The sequence below is a fragment of the Thermothelomyces heterothallicus genome (genome assembly GCF_042370625.1).
Source record: "Thermothelomyces heterothallicus CBS 202.75 unplaced genomic scaffold P884_scaffold_2, whole genome shotgun sequence".
Lineage (NCBI taxonomy): Eukaryota > Fungi > Ascomycota > Sordariomycetes > Sordariales > Chaetomiaceae > Thermothelomyces > Thermothelomyces heterothallicus.
Genome location: NW_027192563.1, coordinates 558837 through 580843, shown reverse-complemented (window position 1 = coordinate 580843; position 22007 = coordinate 558837). Strand labels below are relative to the sequence as shown.

The window sequence follows — 22007 nt, the reverse complement described above, 5'->3', positions numbered from 1 at the left end:
AATTCGAGAGCTTGGCAGCCCCTAGACTGCAAAATTGTCATGTGTCTGGTATGCATCAACACACGCCTTGATAGATTCACTTGTAACGTTAAGGTAGTTTCAAGGGTCGGATGTCTCGGATTTCGACGTAGAGGATCCTGCTCGAAGGCACCCTAACGAATTGAGCAACATCCTGAGAGAGAGGCGGGGACCGTTGATCAGATAAGATGACTTGGCAGTCGGTGCGGTGCCATGTGCTACCCCCACAACAGCATCGCATGATTCAACCCTGTTGTCGTCCGGGGGAGGGGACCTCGGGAAATGGTAGCCCGGCTGTGGCAAAGCATTGACGTCCAGTAGTTAGTTATGTGAGCACCTCTCCGGTTACCTAGAACATCTCCCGTACCTTGTTGAGGGCTCGTCTCCTTTCCCATCAATCATCACCACACAGTCCACCGTTATCATCCTGCTCGGTCCGTGCATCATGAGGCCCACCATAACCGCAACCACCCTTCTTTCCGCCTGCATCGCGGCAACAACAGCTGCAGCCGTCGCCGTCGCCGTCCCTCCCTCCCACAGCGGACTCCGCATCCCGACCTCGCACGAATCCGCCGTCCTCGGCCGGCGCATACTCGCTCTTACTCCGCTCGGCACGCTCTCAACCGTCTTCCCCGAGGACGACGACAAACAAGAGGGCGATAGCAATCGCGATGGCGCGGTCTCGAACCAGGAGCGGCGCCCCCCGGGGCTAGGCGGCCTGCCGTATGGCCTGATGGAATACATTGCCGACTGCGAGGACGACGACGTCGGGAACCCCACCATCCTGGCAATCTCCATCGGGACGACCTTTAAGAACGCCGCGGCGGGAAGCAACGTGAGTCTGGCGGTCCAGTGGACTCCGCCGTACCCGCCCGCGAAGCGGATCAAGAGCACTCGGAACAGCTGGCTCTCGTACCTGGGCCTATCCCGCACCGAGGAGGAGAAGGAATGGGAGGAGGAGGAGGAGGAGGAGGACGCCAGCGATCACGGTGACGACGACGACGACGACGACGACGACGACGACGATGATGATGATGACCAGCGCGACATCTCCCTCCCTTACTCGGCCGCCAACCTCCCCCGCTTCTCCCTTCTCGGCCATCTCGAGCCAATCCCGGGCGGCGACGATCGCAGCGACGAGGACGGGGTCGGCGCCAGGCTCGCGAGATGCTACGTCAAGTCGCACCCGGACGCGCGGTTCTGGCTCCCCGGCAACCGGATCCACGAGGCGCACTTTGTGCGGCTGGTTGTGGAACAGGTGTACTGGGTCGGCGGGTTCGGGGATCGCGCATATATTGGGTGGATTCCTGTTGAGGAGTGGTAAGTCTCTCTCCCTCTCTCTCTCTCTCTTTTTTTTTTTTTTTTTTTTTTTTCCTCTCCTGTAAATGCCGGCAGGGTAAAAGAGTACCTATGTAATGTTGACTGACCTGATTGCTAGGCGGAATGTCACGCGGGAAGAATGGCAAAAGGTTCGCCTTCCAGGAGAAAAGAAGGGGTGGAAGGAGTGGTCTACACAGGAAGACCTTTAGATTAAGGTGAACCTAAAGAGGGGATCGGAAACATCAATATTCACTACCAGTTTTCTCTAACAGCCTCGAAGACCTATCATAAACGCAATAAATGGCTTGGTCCAGCCCCTACTGGGTCCACGAGGTTGATGTGATTGTGTGTAACGCCTCTTCGTGATTCCTGTTCACGACCGGACCGTCAACAGAGCGAAGAAGCCTTGAACCACGAGAGGAGTGAGTTCTCTCTCACCCTCTACGTTCAGAGTACAACAGTGTATCCTTTGCGAAAAGATCCTTCCTGAATGAAGTTTTTACGGGGTATCAACGACTATATGCCGGTATTAACTTAGTTTGAGTCTACCTATCCATTCGGAACTGTCCCTGCGCTGGTTGTCAGTTACCACCTACAGGCACAAAGTTCCCGTCCATCATCGGAGTGACTCCTAATCAACACGAATAACAACCTTCCACCCTAGCGCCCCGGCTTCCCGGATCGCACACGCCAGACATCCCCTCCGCCGCCGGCTAATCAACGCGTTCCAACCCTTTTCCGCACAGAACGCCCGCACCAAAATCTCCATATCAGATCCAAACTGCCGTCGCCGTGATTCCGAGTGCATCATCTTTGACGCGCTCTCCAACGTTGCCGTTCCCGTGCCATCACCCTGACCATGGTCTGCGCTCCCTCCCAGGGTGACGTTGGACGAAGTGGGCGAGGTTAGCATTCCAGCAGAATTGTTGCTGTCTGTTCGGCTGATGACAGGCGACAGGGGGATTTCGTGCTCCTGCGGTTGCGGATGGAAGCCCGTAATGCAATCGATGACAAGTACCTTGGCGGCCGGGCTGTTTACCTGCGAGAGTGAGGGGCTCATGATAGGCCGCTGCCGTGGAGATAATGAGTAGCTACTCAGTAGGGACTCGAGGGTACAATCCTTTTTGGTGAGTAGCTCAGACAGGTGGAGTGCTACATAGGTGTAGTATTTGTGTAACGGATGGCCTAGGAGTGGTTAGTATGTCTGGCAGGAGTAGGGAAAGGTGTGGTTCAAATCTGGACCGTCGTACCGACTACACTTGCTGTTCTACCGGAAGCACCATGGCCAGATATATCAACCTGCTGAATTGTTGGGCTGCAGGGTGACTTCATGAGCCTAACGTGTTGCGAAGGCACACACGGGTGGGCTGTCACGAAATTGATGTCCTTAGCCAGGGAATATGTGTACTCGTGAACCTCCTCCGAGTCGAGGTCTGTCACAGCAAAGGTTACCGAGGCGGCAAAGACGGAGGGTGAGCTAACTTTGCTGTCATCCGATTCTGGGGTAGTTTCATTGCCATGTGCTGGAGTGGTGTGGCCGGGGCTGACTGGTGCCCCAAGATTCAAGGCTTTCAGGACGATGTCGAGGGCAGGCGGCTCCTTCTCTGGGTAGGTGTTCTCAGAGGGAATGAGAAAATCGGCAGGAAGAACAGATGATGGATCAGTGTCTCCAAGGACGTTGGACTCCCGCTCAACCGCCTTCTTACCCCAAAGGCGGGCTTTTTTGTTGACTTGAAGCGCATCCTCTGTAGATCTCAGATTAGCGTTATGCATTTCGTCTCGGGCATGCAACGCCCTGTTCATACCTGGCGTTTCTTCTGCATCAATTTTCACCCAGCCATTGCCAAATCCTCGTGGGATGACGTCGCTGGAGATCCAGCCCATGCATTCGACAGCACCCCTTCCGGCGCTAAGGACACGGCCGACAATGCATGATGTGCTCCAGAAGCTCTTGCCAGAATACACAAACCCGCTGCACAGATTGGCCGTGGGGCCCAGGCTCGATAACGCCTCTGGGTCGTTCTCTAGCAGGGTTGCCATCAGAAAATGACAAAGTCCCTCACCAGGGAGCATCAACCCAGAAACATAGCTCTTGGAGAGCCATCCTGACGGATTCAACGCAACCGATACGCTCTTCCGCCTAGACGGAGGGCGGTGTTCCTTTGTTTCCTCTTTCGGATGATGGCCAAAGTGGAAGAGATGATGGCTATCCGCGCGACTGCTTGATCGAGCAAGCAACGTACTGAGAGGAGTGCCTTCGACTACAGAGCGGCAGTTCTCAGTCACCTGAGACAAGTAAGTTTCACCTCCGGGCCAACGCAATCGGCGTGCAAAATGCGCAAGACCGTTAACTTGGCGGCGGGCGTGTTGTCCCTTGATCGCGTAAACCGGGACGCGGCTGTGGTGGTTCTGCCAGTCGTGATCGCGAGCGAGCAACATGCGCTTCGTCAGTGTCGCCAGCCAGCCTGAAGATTTCTCTTCGACGTCAGCCGGCGCGCTAGCTTCGGTTTTAACGACTTCTATGTTCTCCAGCCACACCCGTGCCAGGATCAGCGACCATTTGACCGACTTCGTGGCTTCCTTTTCGAACTTGTAGATTTCCGCCGGCCGGATACTGCCCGCTCCGAGTTCCTCGCCCTCGGTGATAGCATCCAGTCTGACGAGCAGTTCACAGGCCAGGAGGATCTGCAAAAGCAGCCAGTACCGCTCCTCGTGAATGTCACTCGCCGAATCACCCGTCTGGACAGATGCCGCGTCCTCGGCATTGTCCCCTTTCGGGTTCTCCCACAGAAGCTGGCCCAGTCTGATGCGCCACTCCACATGGGAGAAATCGATCCACATGTTTGGCGTGGCGAGAACTTTGACTAGAGCCATGATCTGGACCGAGAGGCTGTAGGGGTCTCGGTGATCTAGCACCTTTGTTGGCGGATGCAGGATCTGGGTGAACAACTCGTTGTAAAGATCGCCCGACAGTCGGGGTTCGCGGGGATGCGCCTCGCAATATCTCTGCCCATTCTTGATCAGCTGCTCCATGATCAGAGTCTCGTCAACGTGTCGGAGGCCGTCCATCGACGTGAGCATAGTTTGGCGCTGCCTGACGATGGCGGGGTCTCTGGCTGCGAGGCGCTGGAAACCCCATTGTTCCTCCTGAAGGGCATCGGCCACGCCCAACTCGAGGGCAGCCTGATAACCCACGCTCCCTTTCTCAAGCCCAAACATGCTCAACATGTTGGGCCTCTCGCGGCATCGCGGGTAAAAGTGCGCCCGGCGCTTCGCTTCCGAAGCACGCTGCGCGGCAGAGCGGTCGCTGTTGACATCGCGGGTGATGTGAGGCCATGCCGTAATCGAGCCCCAAGCCTTGTCCTCGATCTGCGTGTGGTCGGTAAGATCCCTGATCTCCAGCTCCTCATCCCATGGAAACGCCACCGAGGGATGGGGAGCCCCAGTGTAGTGTCCCTCGGACCTAGCAAAGTACTGCGGGGCTCCGGAGAAGAGCTTCTCGACCTCGGATTCGGTCAGAGTGGCCATGATGCGGGCCAGCTCGAGGACAGGTTTTTTGGCCCGTTCGCGTGCCTGCTCACTGCCGGGAGGCGGGGACAATGGCAGCGGCTTGTTGGGGTTGACCACCGGTCCGCGAGGGGAGATTGGTGTTGACGTCTGTTGGCTCTGCTGAATTGTCCAGACGACGAGTCAGCCGGTGTCCATGGCACTGCTCAAGTCCCAGAATGAGACATTGAGCGGCGAGAAGCCATTGAAGATCCGGGTACAAAATAGGGTTCCGGGACGCATGTCTGCAAGCTCCCCGGAATTTCTCGTACGATTGGTGCAGGAACCATTGGGGATGCTGCCATGGTCACGCGGGGCTCGCTCCGGGGGGGGGGAGGGGGGGTTGACGGCACCAGAAGAGCAAGGTTCCTCCCGCACCCCGATTACCATTCAAGACAGCCAGAGCCTGAGCCTACCTTGGCGAGGAGATGATAAGTAGGTAGGTCAGGTAGGTAAGGTAGGTACTACATACAGTAAGTATCTCGGGCTGTCTAGGCTTGGCTTTGGCTCGATCCTGCCCCTCGGCTGAGTTGCACGAGCCATCACCCACTAGCAGCGTGTCGCCGCATGATGCGGTTCCATCAAGGGTAATTCAGAGTTGATTTGTGGAAAGGGTTTTTGAGGGAAAGCGCAAAGATTGAAGATGGCAACTCTTACCTCGTGCTGAGAGGCTGCTCCACGCTGAAGTGCTGACGATTGTGGCTTCCCCGCAAATCGGTTTCGTAGGCTGTGCAACAGACTTGAATGTTTATTGAAACGTCGTCGCCTTTTGACTTCGCCGTTGGCAATGTCGCTCGAAACGACAATGGCTCGGCTGCCGCCGCCTTCGTTGTCTTGTTGCAATGAAGCTTTGATCGCGATCTTGACGTCATCTTCGTCCCGCCGTTGTTCCTTTCCCTTGCGCCGGCGGGGCGATCTCCTCAGTATCCGAATCGAGAACAGGGCCATCGTTTCTAATTTAAACAGTACTGTGTCTTGAGTTCTGACACAGCTCAACCTCATCAGGCACACGAGCAAACCAGGGAACCCGTTTCCGGCTTGCAGACCGATTGCAGTGGGTGGCAGGTAGCCACTTATGTGCAATTACCTACTGGAGGAATCCCACTGACTAGAATTGCTCTGATATTAACTCTGACGGAGTTATGGTGGAAGCCTTGCAAGCGGCGCCTGATTGGGAAGTACCACAGAACCAGAACTCGTATAATCGACTGCTAGAGGATGAGGAGGGGATATTTAATCTCGTGCTATGAAAGGCAAAACTCTTGCAACAGCCCAGGGGGAAAATCTAGGAATGTGAGCTGAGCACGGCGTCCTGTTAGGGATGCGTCGCTTTAAGACGGGAGAAACGGGCTGAACATCCAACAATAATGGTGCGTTTTAATCATTCGCATCCTTTACATGCTATGCTTATGTTGATGGCGCGCTCGGAACCCTAGTTCTCTAGGTGTAGAGGTCCGGCACAGCCTGCATGACGGATGCCAGCGCCAACTGGACTGTTGGGTGGAGAGCTGTCGCACCAGAACCTGCCGCTTAGCTTGCAAGAACTAAGCGCCATCAGGTTGGTGATGCACTGGTCGAATTGGGGATATGATGCAGGTCTTGGGCCGGCATCGTGGTGGAGATCTAGTCACCTTAACTAAGTCGAACCCTCAAAACATCCAATAGTTCACATGTTGTTGGTCGAGGTCAAGGTCTCTTTGTAGTGAATGGCATGTTGAGTAGCTGTTGGCTCCGCTTGTGGGGTTGAGGCTAACGATCATCAGATCCATCTGCCACAGCATGGAGAAACGTCCTCCAGTGGGTACTGCCCTTGGCCGGCCCACAACACGGGTAGTTGAAACAGTTTCATGTCCTCCGAAAACATTCCACTCGGACGCACAGCTGCGTTGTTGTACACAAGCTGTTCTAAATTACCCCGAAATGTGCTTGACCGGGACGCTACCGCCCGACCAACCAAAGCTTGTGGGCCGTTTGGTTGGTGACGACGAGGTGGAATGCGAAATTAAAGCGCTGCAAGCTGGCACTGACAACTGACAAGTCGGACCTGCGGGAGTCGGGAGGGGTTGGATGGCCTGCCATCGAGAACGTGATGGAAATTGCCGGGGTTGCTTCCACTCGCGCAAAGCGGTCCGTCACCTTGGATCTTCATGCAGAGGTTTCGTGAACTGCAATGAGAAGATATTTAGCATCGGGGACGATGACAAATTCCTGCTTCTTGGTTCGCAGGCGCAGCAATCTCAGTTCGTCCTGCAATATAGCTGTCAGTGCATTGGCCACGGTTGGTTGTAAAAACCCTACTATACCTCCGTATCAAGTTCATGCACAAGATCGCCAGCAGTGCTGACAAAGTTCCATATCATCGAGGCCAGCTCCTCTGCGCCTTGATCGTGCTTGGCACCGCTCCCGTCGTCCTCCTTATTGAACGACCCGGAGGCGGGCACGGATGCGCTTGAAGGCTTCGTCGTCCGTATTGACCCGACCTGGCCGCTCGTCTTCAAGATAGCACCCGAGGCTCGGTCGAGCACAATGGTTGCCCGGACACCCGGCTTTTTTGAAAGGCGTCCCAAGGTCTCCTCAAGCGCATCGGCGCCGGGGCCCTGTGCGGTGATGGTTAGATAGACACAGGACTACCGGCTGAGTTGAATGTACGACGCACCAAAGCCGTATCTGACATTGCTGCCTGAATGAAAAAAAAAAAAAGAAAAGAAAACCAAGTTCTTAGCGTACTTTCAGTTGTATATACTTGACACCTTGAAGCTGGGGCCTTTGAAAGCAAGGGTTGAGGTTGAATCTCCCAATAGGTGGTGCAGTGAGAGAGAGCGTAATTGGCTTGAACGCACGCCCGATGAGCGCTAGGAGCCAAGCCAGGAGTGTTACTAAGTACTGTGTCAATGAACTGGGTTTGATGGCAAGATGTCGGTGCCTCGCACATGGCAGTTATTCTTTCTTGCTAATTACAGGTAATCTCTCCACGCCTCGGGTAATATTTCATTATCCTACTACTACTACTTGAAAATCAGAACCATCGTGGGGCAGATGTGAGATCCAACAAACTGTAATCCGTACTCATAGTAAGGTTTCGCATGGAGACACTGTGAACTACAGCACACCCAGAGAGCACCGGTTCTGCCATGCTACACCGCCAAAATTTCCCGCGCTTTCGAGATTCACCAACGCCGACCAACCCCCCTGGTCACCGTAACCACAGAACCTAGCGAGGACTCTCTATTATTAGCGATCCATAAGCTAAAAAAGATGGGCTCTAGCAACAAGAAGAAGAAAGAGAAGAAGAAGGACTTTCAGGTACGATTCCTCTTGTCGTCTATCCAAGCAGATAATAACTAATCGACAATCCAGAAACCCAAGTTGAAAGTTGGGAAACCCAAGCCTAAGGCTTCGAATTTCACTGATACCAGCTTCAAATCCAAGTGTATGTGCGCCCTTCCCTCGCGTGGTAGAGAATCAACTTGCCAACGAGCGGTAGCAATTGTGGTCAACCAGCAAACACTTGTGGCCGACGATTTGGAACCAGCGGAGAAGTTCAAGCAAAACCTATCACTTGCCATCACTGCAAAGTCCGACAACCAGAGACGGGATGCATTGGCTTACATTACCAACCAACTTACAGCCAATCCTCCAAATAACCCTGTCGGGACTTCAGCGGTTCTGACAAAGTTACTACCCCTATTGTCTGATGTGTCAGCGTTGGTACGAACCCAGCTTCTCAAAGTTTTGCGGGCTTTGCCCCCAGCAGAGGTCCGGCCCCACGTAGAGAAGATTCTCATGTACATCCGGGGCGGGATGACACATCTTTCCAACGACATTCGCAGCGACACCTTGAACGTTTTAGAATGGCTTCTTGAGGTCGCCGGAGACGAGGCGGTCTCCTGCCCCGGCGGTTGGCTGAAGACACTCAACAGCTTCAGCTCCATGTTGGGCTGGAACCCAAACGTTGGCTCAGCCCTGAACAGCAAGGGGTGGACGTCTTCCTCCAGAGCGACCCTTGGCACCAAGAAAGGACCCGAAGCACAAGCAAGGCAGATCCAAGTCTTGGCAAAGTTTCTACAGGTTGGCTTCAAACCAGAGGCGCCAATGCCGTACAACCCTATGGCATACTGGGACAATATTTACCGTCTCCCGGGTACGCCCAACCCCTTCGCCTATCTCAACCTCTTCGGAACACCTCGAGACGAGGACAGCGAGATGTATCCCGACCGTGTTTCGCGGCAACGCATATTTGACGCTAAATGGCGGGCGGCCATATCCACGGGGATGGAGAGCGCCAAGAAGGAGGGCGGTACTGTCGGGAGGGCCGCAGCCACACTGGACAGGGCATTGGCCGCTGGTCTTCAATGAGGGCTAACTAGAAAGAGGGTCATGGCGTTTCGGGCGTTCGGTATGGGTTAGTTGTCATTACGAGGGCGTTTTGTGTTTTGTGAAGGCTCACTGTATGTTTTATCCCCTAGAGTCCTAGAACGGACAGTGCAGAATGGGTTCGGGCCCTGCGATCAGTTTAATCCGTCCACGGGCATCCGCTGATCATGTTTGGGCAGCTGGTGGTGTTTCTTTGTTCAACTTAGTGCTCTCGGTGAGTCTTTCTGGCTTCATTCTAGAACTGTTCCGCCTCGAGATTTCGTGAATGCTTCCCCCATAGAAGGAAGCACATTCCACGGCCGCATGGCTCACTGTCGAAGAATCCTGTCCTTGTTTTAAGGGCGTGTCCTAGTTCTGGGTGTGAACGAGATATGAGACCTTGTTGGTCTTGCGTTGATAGACGTCTCCCTGTATACCCCTTTTTTGCCCCTCCGTATGGACATCATATAAGCTAATCTTTGACTCAGGAAATGATGATAACATCGCTTGACTTTCGTTGCCATCCGGAACCTACTTAAAGTGCCCTGCTGAGCCTTTTGCACAAGCTACTAATCCAGATCCATGTCCTCATTCCGCCTACTATTTGTTCGGCCTGTTAATACCGGTTGCCCTCCTTCCAGTCTACTTCACCAAGTAGCAATCAAGCACATGCCTAAGCTTGAGACCCGCTTCAGTCTCCGCCTATGCCTCTATGTACTCAAACCCTATCACTATCACGAAGCACCGTGATAGGCCGCCTTAAGCTTCTATTCATGCCTGCTCTGGGTAAAGAGCAAAGGGAACTGATTTCCCAGTCTGATTTAGAGGGTTTCGTGCCCTGCGTTCACACTAGAAATTCTCCCTCTCCGCCGATTCCTCTCTCCCACTCTTCTTCACTACAATAACCTGCTACCTGCCCATATTTGGCCGGTTGCGATCTTCGAGTATAACGTCTCTGCTACCGTCCTCTTGGAGTATCGACTCGCTCAACAGTTTTGAAGTCAAGGTAAGTAGACACAACGTTTTTTTACTCTCTTTCCCACTTCCCCGCCGACTTGAGAGTTCCGTCAGCCATTCGCAGTTGTCATGCTCTGAAGGGCCAGATTGGTAGAGTCGACAGATTCCGACATCTCCCTTTCTTCCTGCATTTGAATTTCGTGTCACCAAGTACGTTTCTGTCTAGACAGGCGCGTCTCTATGAGCGTTTACCGCCATCTTCATCTAGCATTTTAAACACCACTGCACATCCACCCCGTCTGGTCGGTTTTACAGGTTTGTCTCACTTTCCAGAGGGCCATCCAGCTTCAAGCCACGAGGCGGCAGTTTCCTGTTCACTACAGTGGTTGCTCTCTGCTGATGTGATTCTACAATTGCTGTTGCAAGACGACCTGGCAGTCGTACCTTCCTCCAGGGAACTCTGGATGTCTCTTGTCAAGGCAGCCGCGTCAACGCTGTTCTTCTGACCTTCGAGTCTCTCTTTCTGCTCTTCCTTTTCCTTTTTCCATTCTCTCCTTCCCATTTTCGGTTACGATTCAATTTCAAACTCGAGTACCCTCAATCTGCTCTGGTCTGAGAACGTCAAGCCTCGAGATAGAGAGAAGTATCTTCAGCAAGGTAGAGCTCCTCCTTCTTATGGGCAAATTTCGGAGGTTCCTTCTCGTCGGCGATTCCTGAGAGACTGTTTATCACCAGCTTGATCCCAGTTCTACTTTGTTGCGCATGGTTGTTGGACACTGCCTGACTGTTTATTTTGACAGAACTCGAACTCGATCATCATGGCGGACAACAGCTGGAATGTTCCTATCTTGAACGACCAATCGGGCGGTGTCAATGTCGCTCAAGACGCTGGTGTCTTTGGCACCACTCAGCTCAAGGAGGCTTTGCCTACCAACGGTAGCAAGAAGACCGAGACCCCTGCCGGTTGGGTTCAGCCCACTGCCTATGACTACACCGCTTATGGCAGAGACTCGGGCCACGAGTGGGACAGCAACGCCCGCGTCTATGAGTGGGATGGCGAAGATGGCGACCTCGGTCCCGAGGTTCCAGCTCTAGAGGTTGAGCTGTTCGGTGAGCCGGGCAAGCGCAACAATCGTGGCATCGACTTCAGCACGTAAGTTCACTGTCTGTTTCTCCAAATAGTTCAGCATGTTAACGACGTGTCAGAATTGCCCAGATCGAGCTGATCCAGGAAGGCCCGGTCCGAATCGAACCCATCAAGACTTTTGAGGATGCTGGTCTACACCCGGCCATGCTCAAGAATGTCCAGCTGGCAGGCTATGAAACGCCGACTCCTATTCAGCGATACTGCCTCCCAGCCATTCATCTTGGTTATGATGTGATTGGAATTGCGCAGACCGGTGCGTAACTTAATGTGCGCCTGATCTTATCCTTGTCACTTACCAGTCCCCCAGGTTCCGGCAAGACAGCTGCCTATCTGGTTCCCATCCTCAATAAACTAATGGGCAAGGCCAAAAAGCTTGCGGCTCCTCGTCCCAACCCCGCCACCTTTCAGGAAGGCGTTGATCAGCGTGTTCGGGCCGAGCCTCTCGTGGTCATTGTCTGCCCCACCCGTGAGCTCGCGGTGCAGATATTCAACGAAGCGCGAAAGTTCTGCTACCGCACCATGCTACGTCCCTGTGTCGTCTACGGCGGCGCTGCCGCTCGGGACCAGGAAGGCCAGCTCCAGAAGGGTTGTGACGTGTTGATTGCCACCCCTGGTCGTCTTGTTCACTTCATGAATAAGCCTAACGTTTTGACACTCCGCCGCGTGCGGTATATGGTCATCGACGAGGCCGACGAGATGCTCACGGACGATTGGAAAGATGATCTGACCACCATTATGTCTGGCGGCGGTAAGCTTTTGTGTCGAATTCACATGGTATCATAGTCTAACTTTGCCAACAGAGCAGGAAGAAGGCAACATCAACTACATGCTGTTCTCTGCCACCTTCCCCCGAGCCGCTCGGGACCTCGCCAAGGCTCATCTGGCAGAGACTCATGTTCGCTTCCGCGTCGGTCGTGCTGGCAGCACTCACGCCAACATCAAGCAGTCCATCATCTACGTTGATCCGTCTCTCAAGAAACAGGCATTGCTCGACTTAATCACGTCTCTGCCGCCCACGCGCACCATTGTTTTTGTCAACTCGAAGCGTACGGCTGAAGAGGTTGATGATTTCCTCTACAAGGAGCAGATGCCGTGCACCTCGATGCACAGCGACCGCAACCAGCGCGAGCGCGAAGCTTCCATGCGTGGCTTCAGAAGCGGCCAATGGCCCATTTTGATCACCACTGGTGTCACAGCTCGAGGCATTGATGTGCGCAATGTCATGCACGTCATCAACTACGATCTCCCTTCGATGGATCATGGCGGTATTGAGGAGTACACTCATCGCATTGGTAAGCGTTTTGTGTTCGAGTTCCCCTCTTACAACTGGTGTCTAACATCAAAAGGTCGGACTGGCCGCATTGGTCACCGCGGTCTGGCGTCGTCTTTCTATTCTGATCGCGATGAGCCGATTGCGCCGCTGCTTACGCGCACCCTTATGGAGACGAACCAGGAGATTCCAGACTTTCTGCAGCCGTATGTGCCCGAGGGCGTGACAGCAGATAATCTCGGATTCGAAGCAGATTCGGACTCTGAGGAGGCCGTGGGTGGTGGCGAGGACGATACTGGCAACACTGCTGGTGATGATGCTGGCACCGACGTTGGTGGTTGGGGTGCCGGCACCGCCCCTGTCCCCTAGTAAGGCAAAAGCTTCAGCTCGCTTGAGGCACCGTCATGCGGTGGACGGCAATGGGATGGCGGCTGAGGATCTTTTTGCGCGGATTTACCATGCAGAGTTGAATGAGGAGATTCAGGAGTTTTGAAGATTTGAGGCCCTCGTGGCCCGGGCGAAATTAGTGGGAGAATGAGGTTTCGCAGCGTAATCGCAATATAAGCCCGTCGCCCATCTGTCCTTCCGGTGCCCACTCAGGATCTATGACATGGCTGCCTCTAATGTAGCGCTGCCGAAGTAGTGGAGACGTAGCTTCGCTCAAGATCAACAGCACACCCAGATGCCAGCAGCTCAAGCCAACGATCGACAGAGAACAAGAAACGCCGCGTAATTTTGCACGGATTTGCACTTCTCTATTAACAAAGTTTTCCAAATTACATCTGGCATACCCAAGCCCTTCAGAAAATAGAGGTGCCGAGAAAGGGCAACAACATCTCAATACTTGGACGACGAAGGCGAGAGCCGCCAAGCACGGAGCGGCAGGGCCTGGAGCTGCAGCACCTTGGGACGGATAAACAAGACGAAGGTGACGAGGCCGACGAGGACGCAGAGGACGTTGACGATATAGTAGCCGTCGCGCTGCATCTCGCAGACGCCGCCGTCCGCCAGGCAGCGCTCCTTGTCGGCCTGGACGGCGCAGCTGAAGGGCGCGGCGAACTTGGAATCCGCCGCCTTGGGGACGCAAGTGGCGCTCGTGAAGGCGTCGACCATGCGCAGCACAAAGAAGCGCGGGAAGGTGCCGCCTAGGTTGGAGACTGTGGCGAGGAGCGTCATGTAGGTGCCGCCGATGACCGGGTCGGCGATGCGGGCGTGGAAGGCGGCGACGGCGACGAACATGATGGTGTTGGTGAAGGTCGAGAGGACGTGCTGCGCCATGACGGCGAGCAGGTACCAGGCGGGGATGCCGCCGCCGCCGGCCGTCGCTGTCGGGGGGAAGATGGAGACGGTGAACTGGGCGGCGACGGCGGCGGCGAGCCGGCCGGCGAAGCCCCAGCACCAGAGGCGCATGGGGGTGTATTCTTGGGACCACTTGCCCGCGTAGTAGCCCAGGCCGATCTCGAAGGGGAAGTCGATGAGCACGGTGAGGGCCATGTTCTCGGTGCCGAAGCCCTTGTCGAGGAGCTTGAGGCTCGTGGCGGCGTCGTTGGCTTGGAAGCCGATCTTGGCGATGAGGTGGACGATGATGATGGCCTGGATGTTCTTGAGCTTGAGCACGCCCCACATGATCTTGTAGACGTCCCAGATGCCGTCCTCATTCTTGGTCCTCTCCTCGCGCTTGAGGAGGGCCAGGCCGGCGGTCACGAGGATGTACGCCCAGCCGGCAAAGGTGAGGTAACCGCCCAGGCTGATCAGGCCGTAGTCCAGCGGCTCGGTGCGGAACCAGCGGTTGGCGAAGTCCTTGGAGTTGAGGGCCAGGAAGACGGTATAGGAGAGGAACTGGCCGGCGGTCAGGCCGACCGTCTGCGCGGTAGACGCGTACGAGATGTTGCCCGGGGTGAGGAGGGTGAGCGCCCATCCGTCGACGGCGATGTCCTGGGTGGCACACATGAGCACCAGGAAGAACCACCACCCGGTGAAGCCCCAGACGGTGGGACCGCCGGGCTTGCCCATCGTCTCCATCATGTCCTCGACCACCGAGCCCAGGTAGAGCATGCCAATACCGGAGAGCAACTGGATCGGAAGGATCCAGCTCTTCCTCCTGCCGAGTTTGGGACTCCATACCGCATCCACAATGGGGCTCCAGAAGAGCTTGAGAGAGTAGGGGTACGATGCTAAGCTGAAGACGCCAATCTCGCTATATGACAGGTGGTTCTTGAGGAGGAATGGGACAGATCCGGTCGCAAGACCGAGGGGAATGCCCTGGAGGAAGTATAGGAGGACCAGCAAGCCGAAGTTCCTCTGATCCCTCTTTGGCAGGTCGAAGAAGCCATGGTTGTTGACGGTGGGCGTCTGGGGAACGGGGTTATCGAGAGAGAAGGATTCGCGCGCCATCAGGTTCTTGGTAGCGCCGGTTGGGGTGGAGGTCTCGTGCGAAATGTTGCGCCGCTGCAGTTCGACGTTGGTATTCATCCTAGCGAGATTGCCGTTGGCCTTTCTCCCGGAGGAGCGCCCGAGGGAACCGCTTGGAGTGGTCGGCGATCTCGAGCGGCGGGATTTGGCACCCATAGGAAAGTACCTGACGTATCACAAGGCAGGTCGGTGGCGTTGTGAGGTGTGCGGTGTTTCACGCTGTCGTTTTTCTTTTTTTTTTTTTTTTGGGGGGGGGGGGGGGGGGGGGGGGGGGGGGGGGGGGGGGGGGGGGGGGGGGGGGGGGGGGGCGGGGAGGAAGCGAGGGGTTGCGATATGCGATTGGGAGATCTGGGGGCGCTCTCGGTAACTAGAGATTGCGCAGGGCGGAATGTTGGAAAGAACAGAGTCCGCGGAAATCGGAGTTAACGAGAGACTAGAAAGGCTGGATTTGGAGAACGAAGGTGGCTTTTTTTAACCCGGAGACTGCCGGGTGTCGACAGCGAGGCGTTGAGAATATCGAAAGGCCAGCACCGAGTCTCGGCCACGTCGCTTAGACCTGGAGAATTTGGCGGCTGTTCGTCCCTCGCAGCGATTACATACTTGTACAGTGTAGTAAGCAGGGGTCTTAATTGGTGGGGCGCGGGGATCCTCGAGGCAATCTGCAATGGTGGCCTCTGCACGTGGCGAGGTTCAAGACTTCGCCATGGGAAACCATCGACCCGCGACTTAGTGACAATAATGTTCAAAATGCCGTCACAGGACGGAGGCGATTCCTGCAACAGTTCGCCTGTACCAGTGGCTCCTGACCGTAACTCCTTCCTCCAAACTAGCTGTTCTTCAAAGCTTTGGCGCTCCGTTGCCGCGTTCAGGTTGCCGGATCAGGAAAGGAAGTAGTGGGGCCGACCCAGGGAGCCAAGGCGGCACCCAGCCTGGCCGAGAGCCGGCCGTGCCTGCCCTGCCCGCGCCAAGCTTTAGCTTCACATGGCTGCGTGGGCTTGATTCACTCAAGGAAATCGTCCTCCGTATCCGTACTGCACATACAGTACTAGTAATCCGTAAACAAAACACCGAGTCTCTTGAACATAATTTACTCACGACGACATATCCGGCAATCCAAACTCGGAAGAGGCAGTTCATTCTTGATTGTGACAATCCACTTCGGAAGAGTCTGGAGCTTCTACCTCGACGACGAGGCCATCTCCCACCCCCAAAACCTCTTCAAAACAATTTAATGGCGAAGACGCGTCACACCAGCTCTTGAAACACCCCGTTCATCATGGCGTCGAATCTCGATGACGAAATCGAGGAGCTGCAAGCACGAGGTGCGCCATTACGATACACGCATTCCAATCTCGCAATGGCGTTCGGTAACTGACAGGATTCACAGTTGCCACCCTCAAACGGCATCTCCGTATCCACGCCTCAACGCTCATCACAGCGCCCTCTACACGCCAACTGCTCTCATCAGCACCGCTTGACAAACCCACCACTGCCCTCACCTTACCCACCCACAGCAACAAAGATCAACCCCAAAAAGAAGGTCAAACCCGTCAAGCCCTCCTCACCGACGCTCTCGCACAACAGCAAGCTCACGCCCAACAATGCCTCTACCGCGCCTGCGCCACCCTCACCACCTTCCGCGCGCGCGACCCCGACCCGCGCGCTGTCGACGGCGGCGCCATTTTGGGCCTGCGCATCGAGGTCTTTAGCCGCTCCCGCTTCCTACGGCCTTACTACGTCCTCCTGAACAGGCCTTTTCCGGGCAGCCGGCATCTCCGAGTGCACAGGCACACCCTGCCGGCATGTATTCCCCTGGCGGGGCTCGCGTGGCGGTATCTGCCTCCTCCGAGACCCTCCGAGGACGGGGAAGATGGGGGGATGGGGAGAGGCAAGAGGAGGCAGGACCTGGCGAGGTTTGCGCGTGCGTTGAGGAGGGAGGTGGTACGATATCACCATCGGCTTGGGGTGGTGGCCGATCTGAGGAAGGCAGCCGGGATCGGGAGGGCGGGACAAGGAGAGGAGGGAGACCTCGAGGGCCCGTCGAACCGGTTGGTGGAAATCGCCCCGGCCGATGCCGAGGCTAAGCAGCTGACTATTGAGTGGGCTGACGGGCGTACCGGAAGGTTGGTCATGGGCGACGACGGGGAGATTGTCAAACTGGTGGTGCTGGGAGAGAATGGCTGGGATCGTGAGGCAGGGAGGGACTTGCTCGGCGGGGCGGTTCGGGTCGAGGATGTAGCGAAGCGCTTGGCGGCACTTACATGACCAAGGCCGGCACAAGATGCTTCATTCCTGCGCCGCATCTCTACAGATGCTGTATTATGAAACATTCTGGCCGAGGACGGACTGACGATGAGTGGGTTATGGTTTCGATCAAGGTATGTCCGTTGCGACGCCTGCACATCCTGCTAGCTCTTTTTTTGGGGTATTCACTTACGTTGTCATTCGGTATTTCGAAGGCTCAAAGCATGTGGTGTCTCGAGGGTGCCACGACGCCGGACGAGAGGTAGTATCAAGGACGGGGTCTTTTTAAAGCGGCTCCTATGCCTCGTGAAGGGACAGAAACTGCGAGCCCTGTCAAGTACCAGGTTCCCACCAAGGCTAACCACCTCGGACTTGGGGCCTTGCACTGCTGTCTCGGTAAATCTTTCACCATCTTGTGCTGGACCAAATGTCCTCGGAAAGGGAAAGCCAAACCTGTCCTTTTTGAGCTCTGCATTGTTGGTTCAATCGTTGGGCGACCCTTCCCTTGGAAGATCTCCCGATCAGACATCTCAGCAGGGCGGCCAGCCACGTCTCTCGTCCTCTGACGCGCTGTGCGGATAATGCGCCGAGAAGGTCACATTTCCCGTTCATACAACCATTTACCCAGCCTTACACGCCAGAGAATCAAGCCATGGGATTTACCAAGGCTGTCCAATGGCAGAGTCGGCACAACGGCCCATGGGATTCTGCTTCAAGATGGATGGAGGGAGTGTGTGACGTCGGGGTACAGTATCGATGTTTTGCTTACCTTGGTGACTTACACAGAGGTGGGCAAACAGCCTCCAATCTCGGCCCTCAATAAAATTTGACGTCCCTTTACACCAAGTCTGTCAAGGCGTGTATCTGCTCTTCAATTCATACCATATTTCCGGATGTTGGTCGCGAACTGCCCACACATGATGGGTGACTTCTAGATATTTCATCGCAGAGAAGCAACATCTCCATGCAATCCCTACCCCCCACCTTTCCCCCTTCGATGATGAGAAACAAAAAGAGCATAACCAGCCGGTCATTCACGTTGCGCCACTTCATCACATGTTTCATGGTCACGGTGGTGAGGATGGTTCCGCCGTCGGAGGGTGTCTGTTTGCCGGTCGCGTGCGCAGTGCTGGTCGTCCACGATGACGGGTGGGCATCCGGAGCGCCTTGTCCCGGGTCCGCCGAGGTGGGGGTGGGCAGCTCGACAGTCGGCCCGCCGAAGGAGAAGGGGGGATTCTCGTAGTGGCCGTAGCGGGCGGCGGCCTGGGTTGCCAGAGCGCCAAGCGCAACGGCGCTTCTCCTCATGCCGGGTGTCGACGCCGAGTGAGACGGGAACGAACAGGTGGCACCGGTCTGGTGTTAAGGAGAGGCAGAGAGGAGTGGAAGGACCTGGGATTCTTTGAAACCCGGCCCCCTTTATGCTGGCCCTGTCTCCTCAAGGGGAGGGATCGGGAAGCAAACGCAACGCTCGGGGCCATGGGAGAAGAACACATGTATCCTATGGGCTTGGCGGCGATGGCGGTGGATATGTATACATTCATGTATGCGTTCTCCGCCCGAAAATTGAAGAGAGATACACCACAGGAGAGGGAGGTCGTATGGAGAGTCAATGTTCACCTCTCCTATCGCAAACAATCGTGTCGCTCGTGCGTAACATAGCATGATTCGTGCCCTGCATAAGTTGTCGTGGTGGCTTCCAGGTACTCCGGCACCTAGCCGATCGGAGTGCCTGCCCCTGCGTTGACCGACATGATGGTGGGCTGGAACATCACATCATAGGTGCCGTACCCAAGTCACAGTCACACAAGTTCGCCGGGCTTGTTCTTGCTTTCGTCTGGTTAGAGGCGGCCCTCTGCGAAGCCAGCCCTCTTGAACCGACCGAAACGGGGCATCCGAGTCAAGAACACTCCGGCCACAATCCGCTTCAGTGAGACAATCGCAGTGATCGGGATGCGGAGGGGCAACAGCTAGATCGGGTTGTTTTCTGTTCCAAAAACCCGGTAGAGCGTCCGGTAATTGTTTCGGGCCGTTGAGAGTCTATCATATATGATTAATTAACCTGCCTGTGGTACGGGCGCTCACGGTTCCTCCAATAGTCGGCTGGCGGCTAGACGGTCCATTTTGGCCGCTTTCGCAATCTTTGGCCGAGGACAAAAAAACGAAGTTTGTAGGCAAGAACAAGCGGAGGAAGCTCCGAAAAGATCGTTCGGTCCGGACAGGTATTTTGGGATTGAGGGTTAGGGTAGTTAAAATAAATGTTTGCACATGCAAGGGGAAAGGATTCGCGGAAGGAACGGGAACGTTATCCGTAACATTTCTCCACTATTTGTACGTCCGTACTCCGTACAGTAATCCGTACATACGTAATGAGCTGACAGGTGGGGCAATACGCCCCAGGTTCAATAAGTCGGAACACCATCGCGCTAAGTTGACAGCTTGACGCTTGCAACGCTGGCCCGTCATGGTTGCGAGTCCTGTCTGCTCGCTCGTTACTTCGCGTCCTGTCTGTCTCTAACACTGTCTCTAACACCTTGTATTATGCTGGCCGTGATACGCACACACACACGACTTTGTTGCTGTTCCGACGTCACTAGATTTGCCGATCTCCCATTTTCGTTGCCGTTTCGACTTGCGACGGGACCTCGTCATCGACAATCGCACCTCCGCCGAACCTCCACAGGACACCAACAGCATGGCGCCACAGGTTGACCCTCGAACCCGGATTCGGGTTCTGAGAGTCATCGTTGTCTCTCTGCTGCTCGACTTGGTACGCAAAACTTCTGTGGCCCCTCTTCGGCTTCGTGGTTGTGTGGTTGTATCTCTAACACAACGCCGCAGTTATCCTTCACCTTCATCCTCCCACTCTTCCCCAAACTGCTCGAGTTCTACCGCAACGCCGAAGGCCCGGTCGATGCCGGAGCTCCGCCGTCCAAGACACTGCTGGCAAGCGTTCTTGGTTACCTCAATGCGTACAAGGCAGCCTTTGCGCGCCCGATCGATTCGCGATACGACATCGTTCTGCTGGGCGGCGCGCTGGGGAGCATGTTCTCGTGAGTGCCAGCAATGGGGCGCCTCTGGTGTGGTGCGCACGAATCAATACTTGATGTACTGGGGTTAACTCTCCGAAGTCTCCTCCAGGCCGTCGCCTCCCCGTTCATCGGACGGCTCTCGGATAAGTATGGCCGGCGCACCGCCTTGCTCGCCAGTATGGCCGGCAACATCCTCTCGGTGTTGCTCTGGGTAGTGGCGGTGGACTTTCGGACCTTCCTGGCCTCGCGCATCGTCGGCGGTCTCTCCGAGGGCAACGTGCAGCTCGCGACCGCCATCGCGACCGACATCTCGGACGCGAAAAACCGCGGCTCGACCATGGCGCTCATCGGCGCGTGCTTCTCCATCGCCTTCACCTTCGGTCCGGCCCTAGGCGCCTGGCTCAGCTCTATTGCCACCGTGGCCGCCAACCCGTTTGCCACGGCTGCCGGTGTCTCGCTGTTCCTGATCGTCACCGAGACTGTGTACCTCTACTTCAGCCTGCCCGAGACCCTCCCGTCCCTGGCCACCGACACCACCACCGACACCACCACCGCCACCACTACGGACGGCGCGAAATCTGCTGTGGAGGAGAATGAGGAGGAGAAGAAGAAGAAGAAGAAGCAGTCGCGGCCGGCACCGGCCCAACGCACCAACCCTCACTTCCTGCTCAACCTGGTGCACATGACCTTCCTCCTCTTCTTCTCCGGCATGGAGTTCTCCCTCCCCTTCATGACGTACGACCTGTTCGAGTACACCTCGGCCAAGAACGGCCGGCTGCTCGGGTACATCGGCCTGGTCGCGGCGATCCTGCAGGGCGGCGTCACCCGCCGCCTGGCCCCCTTGGTCTCGGTCCGGATCGGCGTGGCCGCCTGCCTGGCCTCCTTCGTCCTCCTCGCCCGCATCTCCTCCGTGTCGGGCCTCTACCTCGCCGCCACCGGCCTGGCCACCACCTCGGCCACCGTCGTCACCGGCCTGAACGCGCTCAGCAGCTTCGAGGCCGCCGAGGACGAGCGGGGCGGCAAGCTCGGCGTCCTCCGCAGCTGGGGCCAGATCGGCCGCGGCCTCGGCCCCGTCCTCTTCACCAGCATCTACTGGTGGGCAGGGCGCGAGACGGCCTACTCCGTCGGCGCCCTCGGCATCGCGGTCGTCGGCGCCCTGACGTTCTTTGGACTCAAGACGCCCCCTGCCTCGGTGAGGCATAGGGCGGCGGCGGCGGTAAAGGATGACAAGAAGGAACTGTGAGCTCCCTCCCGCAAGGTGTAGTAGTGATCACGTATGTGTTTGATCTGTATTATGTCTGGTATATGCGGCAGAGAGAGGAGGGTTGGCGGCTACCATATTGCACGTACAGTAGAGAGTATATTCTTTCACCCGATACAGGAGACGCACGCGAGATATACAAGGACATGATTCGCTTGATGAGATGCTCAGACCCTTTGTCAAATAGTGAAGGAGACGAAGCTCATGGTTTCATTTCCCTCCAGAAGCGCAGGTAGTTTGCACATGTAGAAAATGACAGCCTTCGAAGTAACATTAGGAGTCAAAAAAAAAGGGGGGGAGGGAGACGTGGGAACGACCGCCGAAGCTCTGGACGTCTCAAACAGGGTATCCTTGATATTACATCCACCGCCGTTGCGCGTGACCATCGTAATTAACTATAGAGCAACGTCTTGGAAAGACGACCGGTCACCGCCGGGCGACTTCTCTTCC

The 22007-nt window shown here is 55.9% G+C and overlaps 8 protein-coding genes across 8 annotated transcripts; 5 read left to right on the top strand and 3 right to left on the bottom strand.

Moving 5' to 3' along the window:
- Positions 1-361: 361 nt before the first annotated feature.
- On the top strand, positions 362-1451 carry P884DRAFT_49709 (pyridoxamine 5'-phosphate oxidase-domain-containing protein). The gene has a single exon (XM_069445927.1). It carries the CDS (start codon positions 464-466, stop codon positions 1340-1342), a length of 879 nt encoding a protein of 292 aa, XP_069301016.1. The 5' UTR covers positions 362-463; the 3' UTR covers positions 1343-1451.
- Positions 1452-1969: 518 nt separating this feature from the next.
- On the bottom strand, positions 1970-4866 carry P884DRAFT_274713 (uncharacterized protein; the record flags this gene model as incomplete). Its single annotated transcript, XM_069442762.1, has 3 exons — positions 1970-2523; positions 2589-3083; positions 3144-4866. The coding sequence occupies 3 exons, from the start codon at positions 4864-4866 to the stop codon at positions 1970-1972; spliced, it is 2772 nt and encodes a 923-aa protein (XP_069301015.1).
- Positions 4867-6558: 1692 nt separating this feature from the next.
- On the bottom strand, positions 6559-7643 carry P884DRAFT_254646 (uncharacterized protein). The gene is made up of 3 exons (XM_069440910.1): positions 7541-7643; positions 7188-7481; positions 6559-7131 (listed from the first exon to the last, which is right to left on the bottom strand). The coding sequence occupies exons 1-3, from the start codon at positions 7556-7558 to the stop codon at positions 7030-7032; spliced, it is 414 nt and encodes a 137-aa protein (XP_069301014.1). The 5' UTR covers positions 7559-7643; the 3' UTR covers positions 6559-7029.
- A 496-nt stretch (positions 7644-8139) lies between these two features.
- Positions 8140-9240, top strand: P884DRAFT_191476 (Rix1 complex component; the record flags this gene model as incomplete). Its single annotated transcript, XM_069437592.1, has 3 exons — positions 8140-8187; positions 8242-8314; positions 8369-9240. The coding sequence occupies 3 exons, from the start codon at positions 8140-8142 to the stop codon at positions 9238-9240; spliced, it is 993 nt and encodes a 330-aa protein (XP_069301013.1).
- Positions 9241-11012: 1772 nt separating this feature from the next.
- P884DRAFT_282367 (P-loop containing nucleoside triphosphate hydrolase protein) lies at positions 11013-12986 on the top strand (the record flags this gene model as incomplete). The annotated part of the gene is made up of 5 exons (XM_069443594.1): positions 11013-11347; positions 11401-11594; positions 11649-12089; positions 12142-12633; positions 12688-12986. 5 exons carry the CDS (start codon positions 11013-11015, stop codon positions 12978-12980), a joined length of 1755 nt encoding a protein of 584 aa, XP_069301012.1. The 3' UTR covers positions 12981-12986.
- A 106-nt stretch (positions 12987-13092) lies between these two features.
- Positions 13093-15223, bottom strand: P884DRAFT_254642 (acetyl-coenzyme A transporter 1-domain-containing protein). Its single transcript, XM_069440909.1, has one exon. It carries the CDS (start codon positions 15177-15179, stop codon positions 13449-13451), a length of 1731 nt encoding a protein of 576 aa, XP_069301011.1. The 5' UTR covers positions 15180-15223; the 3' UTR covers positions 13093-13448.
- A 1076-nt stretch (positions 15224-16299) lies between these two features.
- P884DRAFT_296554 (Cenp-O kinetochore centromere component-domain-containing protein) lies at positions 16300-17288 on the top strand (the record flags this gene model as incomplete). Its single annotated transcript, XM_069444426.1, has 2 exons — positions 16300-16345; positions 16411-17288. 2 exons carry the CDS (start codon positions 16300-16302, stop codon positions 17286-17288), a joined length of 924 nt encoding a protein of 307 aa, XP_069301010.1.
- Positions 17289-19865: 2577 nt separating this feature from the next.
- P884DRAFT_235998 (major facilitator superfamily domain-containing protein) lies at positions 19866-21781 on the top strand. The gene is made up of 3 exons (XM_069439976.1): positions 19866-20034; positions 20106-20317; positions 20396-21781. Exons 1-3 carry the CDS (start codon positions 19960-19962, stop codon positions 21537-21539), a joined length of 1431 nt encoding a protein of 476 aa, XP_069301009.1. The 5' UTR covers positions 19866-19959; the 3' UTR covers positions 21540-21781.
- Positions 21782-22007: the final 226 nt, after the last annotated feature.

Coding starts and splice junctions, on each gene's coding strand:
- P884DRAFT_254646 (XM_069440910.1), bottom strand. Junction 7,132..7,187: donor TGCATGAACTTGATACGGAG/GTATAGTAGGGT, acceptor GCTATATTGCAG/GACGAACTGAGATTGCTGCG.
- P884DRAFT_235998 (XM_069439976.1), top strand. CDS start 19,960: ATGGCGCCACAGGTTGACCCTCGAACCCGGATTCGGGTTCTGAGAGTC. Junction 20,035..20,105: donor TCTCTCTGCTGCTCGACTTG/GTACGCAAAACT, acceptor ACAACGCCGCAG/TTATCCTTCACCTTCATCCT. Junction 20,318..20,395: donor GCGCTGGGGAGCATGTTCTC/GTGAGTGCCAGC, acceptor AACTCTCCGAAG/TCTCCTCCAGGCCGTCGCCT.
- P884DRAFT_49709 (XM_069445927.1), top strand. CDS start 464: ATGAGGCCCACCATAACCGCAACCACCCTTCTTTCCGCCTGCATCGCG.
- P884DRAFT_254642 (XM_069440909.1), bottom strand. CDS start 15,179: ATGGGTGCCAAATCCCGCCGCTCGAGATCGCCGACCACTCCAAGCGGT.